The sequence below is a fragment of the Phaseolus vulgaris genome, chromosome 11, assembly GCF_000499845.2.
Source record: "Phaseolus vulgaris cultivar G19833 chromosome 11, P. vulgaris v2.0, whole genome shotgun sequence".
Classification (NCBI taxonomy): Eukaryota; Viridiplantae; Streptophyta; class Magnoliopsida; order Fabales; family Fabaceae; genus Phaseolus; species Phaseolus vulgaris.
Genome location: NC_023749.2, coordinates 7,693,303 through 7,704,009, shown reverse-complemented (window position 1 = coordinate 7,704,009; position 10,707 = coordinate 7,693,303). Strand labels below are relative to the sequence as shown.

The following is a 10,707-nucleotide window of genomic DNA, read 5'->3' as shown; positions in this document are numbered from 1 at the left end:
ACATTTTCATATCACATTATAAAATGTCTTAAAATGGTGAGATAAATATTAATTTGTTTTCATGTTGAGATGACAACTTAAATTGTATTGAAATTTAAATCACAAGAAAATATCCGTGTGAGATAAAATTTAAATTTTGACATAAATTATATTTTGAAAAAAAAATATATGAAACATGTTTACATATGATAATCGTATTAACATTAAAATTACCAAAAATTATAAATGACAATATTGAATTACTCCAACCTGTTTACAAATAAAAAACTATACACGAAACATTTTTAAGGACTTACAGGATATATAAAAGTCACCTAAAAGTCACCTAGTATTATGTTCTATGTAGGTGTGATCCCACAAATAATTTTAACATTCTATGTGAACAAAAATTTCATATAAAAGCATACTTCCAAATAAACCACCGGTAAATTTCACATTCTGCATAACTAGAAAATTTACATATGATTATTAGTTCTTCAAATCAGAGAAGACTATAAATCATTAATAAAGTGGGTATGAAACAAATTTTGTAAAGAAGTTGAAACACCCTCAAGTATTTTATTTTAATTTTTTATTTTTTATTATTGATTACAAAAATATAATTATTAATGTTTATAGTTTATATAATTTGTGAGCTCCACTTTAATATATTTATTAGTAGTAAAATAGTTATAAAAAAAATAAATGTGCCTATTTGTACTTAAAAATGTATATATAATTAGTTGTGGATTGAAAGATGTTAATATGTTAGTATTGGTGAAAATTAAAATATGGTGTAGTGTGAAGTTACAAATGTGTACCAAGTTATGAGTGTGACACTTGTCTTAATTGCATCACCGTCCTAGGAAAAATGCATATGTTTTTGTATACATTGATTTTGATTGGTGAATTTGTAGATTAGATAAAATGTATTCAATCATGATATCGGCAAATGTTGTTTCCCTATACATCGCCAACTCTTCCTCTTTGTCGCCATTTCCTTTAGGAAAATGCGAATACGCAACTCATGCGCTTTCTTTCTCTCTCTCTTAATCTACATTCTGGTTCTCAATCCTCCATTGTCATCTTAGCCTCTATCTGTTATTCTGCTTCTTTTCATCATGAATCCAACCCTATGTATCTATAATTTTTTCCCTTTCTTTTGATATTAATAAATCATCCACATTGTAAATAATATATATGATGATGAATCTTCCTAAGCAGACAAGGAAGGTTCCTTTTGTCATAGTTGTTGTATTAATAAGCTTCATTGTCGGGCCAAAGCTAGTTTTTGGTCAGACTACTGGTGGAGGTGGAGGAGGAGATGGTGGTAGCGCTGGCCTTGAGATATTCGCCCAAGAAGTATATCGTAGCATGTCCAATTATACATCTGTGTTCAAGAAAGCAATAAAACAAGAGTTGGGTTATTGCGTAGTTGATGTGTGAGTCCCATCATAAATGTTTTCATCACAAACTGTGTACAAATACCTTTATTCTTGTCTTAAATAATTAATCTTGATTCAAATATATCACATTGCTAGTGCCATTTTGTTTCCCTCCAGGGACGCTGATTGGAATGGGGCATTTAATTTCACCAAAGATCTTACCTTTTTGACCATTTGTGCCCAGCAATTGAAAGGTTCTACTTAATTACTTTCATCATTAAAAGATAGACTTCCATTGAGATGTTTGTGTATTCGAAGATGATAAATGCACAAAAAAATTCATATACACAAAAACGTAACACAGAATTTATATGATCATATCAGTATTGATGATCATGCAGGGAAAAAGTTGTTGTGGGGACCTTTCTATTACTATTCTGTGATACACCATGAATCTTTGTACAGTTTTAAAGGTTTTTTGGGATAATTTGTGTTTTGTTTTGGTATAATTAGGAGATATTACACAACGCATGTGCACAGAAGCGGAAATACTAGCTTATGGGCAAAGTTTTGCTAGTGGGAAGTCAAGAACCAACTTCTTGAAGCCAAACATAAATTGTAATTTGTCCTCATGGGTTAATGGTTGTGAACCCGGATGGGCTTGTAAGGCTAATGAGAAAGTAAGCATTGACAGTGCCAAGAAGGAGATGCCTGTTAGATCTGTAGATTGCCAACCTTGTTGTGAAGGTTTCTTTTGCCCTCGTGGTCTCACTTGCATGATACGTAAGCATTTATGTTCATACAGCAACATCACAGCATTAGTATTGTCTACTAATGTGATAGACTTTGATAACTTCAAACCAAAGAAAATCGTATATTCCTAGTCATGTGAATGTGTTTTGATGTTCTAATTTCATTTATTTGTTGCATATTTTTGGTTTACTACTGAAGCTTGCCCATTGGGCGCTTATTGTCCTATTGCACAACTCAATAAAACTAGTGGAGTATGTGAACCGTAAGTCCTTCTTCCCTTTGAGTTCTACTTGTTCTACATTCTTGTTTTTTCCACACTTTAATATTTATCAATAGAATCAATATGCAGATATCGTTATCAGCTACCTCCTGGAAAGCCTAACCATACTTGTGGTGGGGCAGATATTTGGGCAGATATTACCAGTAGCAGTGAGGTATTCTGCTCATCAGGGTCTTTTTGTCCCTCTACAATCGTAAAAAATCCTTGCAATAAGGGGTATTAATATCTATACCTAAACTTCTACTTTCTCATAGCTTATAATATTACTATATGCTTTTACTTAATCTAGTATGAAAACTTGTTTTACTTATTATTATCTCTCACGTCATTTGTATATTCTAAACTACTTTTATATATGAATTATAGGTATTATTGCAGAACAGGTTCTACTTCTCCAGAGAGTAAGTTGTCCAAGTCTATTATTTATCTGATCTTTTAAGTTGATTTTACTAGTAATCCCTTGCTTTTGTAGTCAATGCAGGTGAGTTATTATATAGTTGTGTCAAGTATTAAGTCTTCTGCAATAAAGGAGTTGACAAACATGTTAACATATCACTCATAATCTTTTGATATAGCTCGATGTATCTATTAATCATTTGACAGTTATTATGTTAATTTTATAAGCAATATATTTGTTGGATATCATGGTTGTGTGAAAGGTGATCTATGTGGCATGAAATAACTCTGATTAATATCTCTCCTTCTCTCTCTAACTTCTACAGGGTGTTTCAAATTGGCAACTTGTGAGCCTAAGTCAGCGAATCAAAATATTACTGCATATGGTGTCTTGATTTTTGTGAGTAATATTTACACATTGTCGTTTTAAAAAGCACTACTTGCACATAAGTTATGTAACCAATACACAGAACAAACAACAACGTCATTATGAAGTGTGAACCATGATTTTATTTTTAGTTTTATTTTAAAATGATATTTGCCTGAAATAGGTTAAGTTATATATAGCACGTTTAGGTTACAGGTCCATCATGATCCAGTAGAACTAACTCTTAACTTTTCAACACAGGCTGGCTTGTGTTTTTTGCTTATTATCATATACAATTGTTCTGATCAAGTTCTTGCAACTCGAGAAAGAAGACAAGCAAATACACGAGAACGGGCTGTTCAAAGTGTAAGAGAATCCCAAGCCCGTGAAAAATGGAAATCTGCGAAAGATATTGCTAAAAAGCATGCAGTAGGACTACAATCGCAACTATCACGTACTTTTTCACGAAAAACTTCAAAGAAGCCAGAGTTCAAAGGTTTTGGTTCTAAACATTCAGATTCTGCCATACCACCATCTGGTAAAGGCAAGAAAAAGGATAAAAACAATCTCTCAAAAATAATAAATGATATTGAGGAAAATCCCGATAATCCGGAGGGGTTTCATCTTCAGATAGGAGATAAAAATGTCAAAAAGCAAGCACCAAGGGGCAAACAATTACATACTCAAAGTCAAATTTTCAAGTACGCATATGGTCAGATTGAAAAAGAAAAGGCTTTAGCAGAACAAAACAAAAACTTAACCTTTTCTGGAGTAATTTCAATGGCTAGTGACATTGAGATTAGGAAGAGACCTACCATTGAAGTTGCTTTTAAAGATTTAACCCTCACTTTGAAGGGAAAAAACAAACATTTATTGAGATGTGTGACTGGTAAATTGTTTCCTGGTAGAGTTTCAGCAGTCATGGGCCCATCTGGGGCTGGTAAGACAACATTTCTTTCTGCTTTAACTGGAAAAGCAACTGGATGTCACACAACTGGGCAAGTTCATGTAAATGGTCAGGAATCTTCTATCAGATCATACAAGAAAATCATTGGGTTTGTCCCACAAGATGATATTGTGCATGGAAATTTGACAGTGGAGGAGAATTTATGGTTCAGTGCAAGATGCAGGTATATTATAATATGTTAAGCATTTTTTCTCTAACACGACTTTTTATGTTAAGAAAGTACGTTTTATAACATGTTTAGGTTAATTATTTAGCTACATTTTTTCACAAGTTCTGTTGATAAAACGTTTGAGTATATTCAATACGTTTTCTTACTATCAGGTTTTCTCTTCTTCCATTTTTACTATGTTTGTCCGTCATTGTAGACTCTCTGCTGATCTACCAAAAGAAGAAAAGGTGTTGGTGGTTGAAAGAGTCATTGAGTCATTAGGTCTACAGGCAATACGAGATTCTTTGGTCGGTACAGTGGAGAAACGAGGAATCTCTGGAGGTCAAAGGAAAAGAGTAAACGTTGGATTGGAAATGGTCATGGAACCTTCCCTTCTAATTTTGGATGAACCCACATCTGGCTTGGATAGCTCATCTTCTCAATTACTTCTTAGAGCACTTAGACGTGAAGCTCTTGAAGGTGTAAACATATGTATGGTCCTTCACCAACCTAGGTAATTTTCACAATTTTTCTAACATATCAAAACACATCTTAAGAGAACCCAAGATTAGTCTCTTGGAATTGTAAGACTTGGTTACTTCAAACCTCCACTCTTCTAAACCCTATTTAAATCCATGAAAACAAGAAATTCATTCACTTTTCTCCTTAATGTCAATAAAATATTTAGAGCTGAAAAAGGGTTTAGAAAATTTCATGAACTAGAGTGATAGGCACTTACTTACTAGTCTAATGCCTTTTTGTGCATGTGTGTTCTGCAGTTACACCTTGTTCAAGATGTTTGACGATTTTATACTACTTGCAAAAGGAGGTCTTACAGTGTATCATGGACCAGTGAACAAAGTGGAAGAGTATTTCTCAAGCATGGGCATTAATGTCCCTGACCGCGTCAACCCTCCAGATTACTTCATTGACATTTTAGAAGGAATAGTAAAATTAAGCCCAAGCTTAGGAGTGACCTATAAACAACTACCTGTAAGATGGATGCTTCATAATGGGTACCCCGTGCCCATGGATATGCTGCAGAGTGTTGAAGGAATGGCCGCCGCAAGTGGTGAAGGCTCATCACGTGGAGCAGCAACTGCTGGACCGCATGAGGAAAATGCACCTTCTTTTGCTGGAGAACTTTGGCAGGATGTAAAGTGCAATGTTGAGATGAAGAAGGATATCCTTCACATTAACTTCTTAGCTTCAAATGATCTGTCCAATCGGGTTACACCAGGAGTGTTCAACCAATACAAATACTTTCTTGGAAGGTAATTAATTTACAAAAGGGATGGAATATTTCAATCAGTTTTCAATGTTTTTTATTTGCTGTTGTTTCATTGCAGACTTGGTAAGCAAAGACTAAGAGAAGCTAGAACACAGGCTGTGGATTTCTTGATTTTGCTACTAGCTGGCCTTTGCTTAGGTACACTTGCCAAAGTGAGTGACGAATCATTTGGAGCAACTGGATACACATACACTGTAATAGCAGTATGTAAGTTTCATATGAATATTTGTTAACGTGAAAAGTGGTAGTGATACACTCTTTAACACATACTTTTCAACACACCTTCCTCATTGATTGAAATGTATTCGAAATAAAAAAATAATGTGACTCACTAAATAGAAAAATTATCATTTCAACACTCACGTATAATAATAATAAGTGTGTTGAAATGAGTGTATTGCTAGCAATTTGTTGTTGTTATTATTGATATTAGGTTAGCTACTTTGTCATGTAACTAATGTTTAACATTGCAGCACTCCTTTCTAAGATTGCGGCTTTGAGATCATTCTCATTGGATAAGTTGCACTATTGGCGGGAAAGTTCTTCAGGCATGAGCAGTTTGGCTTACTTTCTATCAAAGGACACTGTTGACCATTTTAGCACAGTTATCAAGCCACTGGTTTACCTTTCCATGTTCTATTTCTTCAACAATCCAAGATCATCAGTCACAGATAACTATATGGTTCTACTATGTTTAGTCTATTGTGTCACTGGCATAGCTTATGTGTTAGCAATCTTTTTACAGCCAGGTCCAGCCCAACTGGTAAGCATTGAAATCTCGTTCCACTTTAGGTGATTTTGCTTTTTATCTTAGTTTTAGTTATTACAAGTAATTTGCTGTGTTATGCAGTGGTCAGTGTTACTTCCTGTAGTTTTGACTCTTGTAGCAACCTATGAGAATGAAGATGATAGCAAATATGTTAAATATTTATCAGATTTGTGCTACACTAAGTGGGCTCTTGAAGCATTTGTAATATCAAATGCAAAAAGGTTTGACTTTTGATATGTTTCGTCACTACATGTTTATTTCTCTTGTTTTTTCCATATGCTAATTTTAAGACGAGTTTCTCCCATGCAGATATGCTGGAGTTTGGTTAATAAGTCGATGTGGTGCACTTTATTCTTCTGGCTATGATCTTAAACATTGGTACCAATGCTTAGGCCTTCTTATCGTGATGGGAATAATTAGTCGCATGCTTGCATTTTTCTGCATGATAACCTTCCAAAAGAAATAATTTCAACACTCCAATCCCTCTAGTTTCTCCTTGGGCGAATTAAAGATGTTATGTCACAACTCTGATTGGTGATACAACTTGTGTTCTGTGCCCAACAACTATGTAAAGTAACATGACATTAGTTATCTTGGTAAGCACAAAAGTTTGCTAGAGCTAGTTTGACAAGTCTTAGGTGTGGATAACACTGCGTTGTACTTGCTATTGAGCAAGTTGTGCATAAATACTAAGCTTCAACAATTTTGAGTTCAACATTATCATTCTTGACTCCATCTTTTTGTTAGTGGTGACATTATCAATTAATTTGTATAGTTTTTAATTGTTCTATCTTTCAAGTACAGTTTCCTGAATGGTTGGTGGTAAGAAACTGCTAATACGTACCAAAACACTTTTATTATGGAGTTGTGAACACATTAATTATAACCCACTTCATTAAACAAGAAAGAAAAGATTGTACATCTTAAATTTAAAAGAATGTAACGTGTTGGCCACTCATTGATTTAAAAAACTAGAGCTAACCTTAGTATAAATGTTCAACTTTTTTTTTGCTGAATAAAAATAATTATCTTTCATTACCAAGTCAATTTTTGTTTTAAAAAAAAATCTTGATAAGAGAACTCTTTTAAGGATGTATATAATAAAGTTTTGATGATCCATTTATTGCTATAACGAGGGTATAATTAAAATAAGATTTGGGTTGACGTGTAAATTGTATATAGATAAAAGTAAAGTTTTGGGATTGAAGTAAGAGCCAACAACATAGGGAGGGAGCATGAGACGGGTGGCCATGGTTGTTTAAGTTTAGCCTACGCAAGTTTGTTCATAATGATTTTTTTTAACTAAAAAATTCAAAAAAATAAATATGGAGTACTAAGTAGACTTCAACCCTTTGTAAAAATAAATAGCACTGGCTTAACCAAAGACAAGAAATTTGTATACATGATGATTTCTGCTCTAAAAAAAAGGAAAATTTTTTATTGAGAGTATGTTCCACCTATACTTCAATAAATATTAATATTTTTTTTTTAATTTTTTAATTTTAAAAATTATTTTATCATTTTGCATTTTGTTTTTATTTTTATTAAGGAGATTTTTTATTTTTTTTATTATAAATATTAATATTTTATCGTGGGTGTAAAGTGAAACAGAATGTCAAAATATCATACTCTTAAAACAACAGTAACAAAGGTTATCCAAAAACTAAGGGCTCCCTATTGACATGCAAACTAGGGGTGACAATGCGAGCTGGCCTGTCCCGCACTTGGCCCACAAAAAGCGGGTCGGGTTGACCCATCCCGCATAGAATCTGCGGGCTGATTTTTGTAACCCGCCTCGCATAAGGGTAAACTAGCCCGCATAAGAAATATTTTTTTAAAAAATAATTTTTAAATAAAAACTTTGAATTTTTATTATTTAGATGCATTAGGTAAATGGTCTCATAATATTGTTTTCACGATACATGTGTTATTAAAATTTTCGGAATGTGAAATATGAGGCTACATGAAGAAAATATGGAGGTGTAAAAAAAATTTCTACATTTTAAAATTATGCGGGTCAATCCGTCCCGCCCCACACTTGGTCCACGCGAGCTGCGAGTTATACGGGACGGACCTAAGCAAGCCAACGGATTGAAATAAGTAACTTACCCCGCATTTTTTTCTGCAAGCTACTGACCGACCTGCACGACTCGCCCACTTTTCCACCATAATGCAAACCCAAAAACACACCCCTCCATTGTTTTTATCTCATTATAACAATTAGACATGCTATATTGACCTCCTTACACCTTGCTGCCATGTATTGTATACATAATTGCATCTCTCTCCTTTGCTTCTTTTGCTTCACTCACATTCTGCACCACTTAAAGACATCCCTGTTTCACAAATTTGGCACCGGTTCGAAGTTACCCCCCTTCAGATTTAGAATTGCAGCAGTTTCATCACTGTTGTTATGCACACTCTGCATAATAAAGTCCATCTTGGTTGTGTTCTTGTGACTTTATAGCAGCAATTGATCCCTTTAAGCTTGATCCAGTGGCAGTCCTGTTCCCTATTATATGCCTTTGTCCTGCACCCTGATCACCACTTGATAACACTTGCACATTTATACCTTCTCATCCAAGACTAAGACTAAGTATATTTGTGATATCCATAGCATTATTTTTCTTAGAAAGTTCATAGGTGTTACATAACCGTCCTTACTTAGCCATAAAAACTTGTAAAACTAATCTCTTATTCATCGCAAACCATGATAACATTACTAGTAGTAAAATTACTCTCTAAACTTTCAAGTCATGCTTAATGTAAAGAGTCAAAGCAATCTTTGGCTCCACAAGTTAATTCTCAACCACCTTGACATAGTAGTTCAATATGCTGCTAGTTGCAACATATATCACTGATGGTATGCAGTATGGAGGATGCACGCCAGTCAAGAATTTTGTGGATTTGATCATGATGCAAGGAGGAGAATTCCAAGTAGGCATGCTGTCATATAGCATTTAAGTACCTCCTAATATGGCTAAGTGGGTGGGTAAAGCGGGTGATTGATTGTTACACGTTGGTTTGAGAATATCAAACAGTGGCCCCCACCCCAAAAAACCTTGCTCTCTTGCCACTGGGTACTGTCCTTGCTTTCGACAAATCCAAAGTGCTTTCACCAATTTTTTTGACAAACCATAGAAGGCCAAAACTGACTAAGGAAAAAACTTTTAATATTGGAATAGGATAATACAGTCATGTTATATCAGAGAGGTGCAGGTTTTCTGTTTCTACATATAGCTATAATTTATAATTGGTTAGATTCTCTTTTGATCTTGCAAGCGTGAGGTTTTTTATAAGATTGAGACACATTTGGAAGTGTCTCTTTTTATTTAATGGATGATATGCCAGATGTGTGCCAAGATACATACGAGTTCCTTCATTGAAGGCAAAAATCCTGTAAGCAAACTCACTTAGGAAGTTTCCTTCTCTTATCCACCTTTCTAGCATGATCTCCTTGCAGTCATTTCCCAAGATGCTTTCCATTCTCCCCATTACATAGATTGCATATATCACCTTTGTCCCAGTTTTTAGCATTGTTCTATCTGGGAAAGTCACATCTTCCATTGCCCCCTGGAACCTGCAGTTATAGATTCTGCCTTTCCTTCACTCTTTGTATTGATAGCTTTCCTAGTCTTGAAACATTTGGTTACCATAGTGTTCTCAAGCATGCATTGTATTGGGCATAATACCCAGTCAGAATATGAGAATTTTACTGCCTATATTTTGTATTTCATGTAATTCTAAGCCTTTAGTTGATCATATGAAAATTCTAAGCCTCGTGCGTGGGACTATATATTTTTGGGTGGTCCGATAGCGGTCCGATAGCGGCCCAATAGCGGGTGGTACGATAGGCCCAACAAATACTCGCTAGGATAGGCTCGAAATGGCTCTGATGCCATATTACGAAGTGGACTTTAAGCCTAACTCAACCCCATAGAACCGGCTCATAGGGTTGAGGTTTGCACCCACTTATATACAATGAAAGCTCTAATCTCTAGTCGATGTGGGATCTCCAACATCGTGCTCCCAAATACACCAGATATAAATTCATAGTCACCTCCAAATATCATTTTCGTTTGAAGTAATTTGGAATAAATACAATTGATGGAAATGATCCTTAGACTCATTGTGTAAGGAAGATTGGATTCCTACCCATCTACGGCACATATTCCATACTGAAATTGTTGTTTTACAATTAAAGAATAGGTGTTGGACTGTTTCCTCATCTACATTATACAAATGGAAAATTGTTTTTGTTATATTGATCCCTCTGTCCATAAGAAATCAAGAATGGCACTATTTTCATAATTGCAACTACTCTGTAATACTGCATATGCTAGCTAACTTAACTGAAAAAACTTTGTCCTCT

General features: G+C 34.6%; 1 protein-coding gene across 1 annotated transcript; it reads left to right on the top strand.

Moving 5' to 3' along the window:
- Positions 1 to 933: 933 nt before the first annotated feature.
- Positions 934 to 7,114, top strand: LOC137824628 (ABC transporter G family member 28). The gene is made up of 14 exons (XM_068630296.1): positions 934 to 1,421; positions 1,542 to 1,618; positions 1,878 to 2,147; positions 2,316 to 2,379; positions 2,467 to 2,613; positions 2,764 to 2,798; positions 3,120 to 3,193; positions 3,422 to 4,290; positions 4,493 to 4,789; positions 5,055 to 5,549; positions 5,625 to 5,773; positions 6,040 to 6,329; positions 6,417 to 6,556; positions 6,645 to 7,114. Exons 1-14 carry the CDS (start codon positions 1,180 to 1,182, stop codon positions 6,799 to 6,801), a joined length of 3,306 nt encoding a protein of 1,101 aa, XP_068486397.1. The 5' UTR covers positions 934 to 1,179; the 3' UTR covers positions 6,802 to 7,114.
- The last annotated feature ends 3,593 nt before the right edge of the window (positions 7,115 to 10,707 follow it).

Excerpts from the sequence above, each read along its gene's own strand:
- LOC137824628 (XM_068630296.1), top strand. The coding sequence starts at position 1,180 with ATGATGATGAATCTTCCTAAGCAGACAAGGAAGGTTCCTTTTGTCATA. Across the intron at positions 5,774-6,039 it reads ATACACTGTAATAGCAGTAT|CACTCCTTTCTAAGATTGCG; the intron begins GTAAGTTTCATA and ends TTAACATTGCAG. Across the intron at positions 6,330-6,416 it reads AGCCAGGTCCAGCCCAACTG|TGGTCAGTGTTACTTCCTGT; the intron begins GTAAGCATTGAA and ends TGTGTTATGCAG.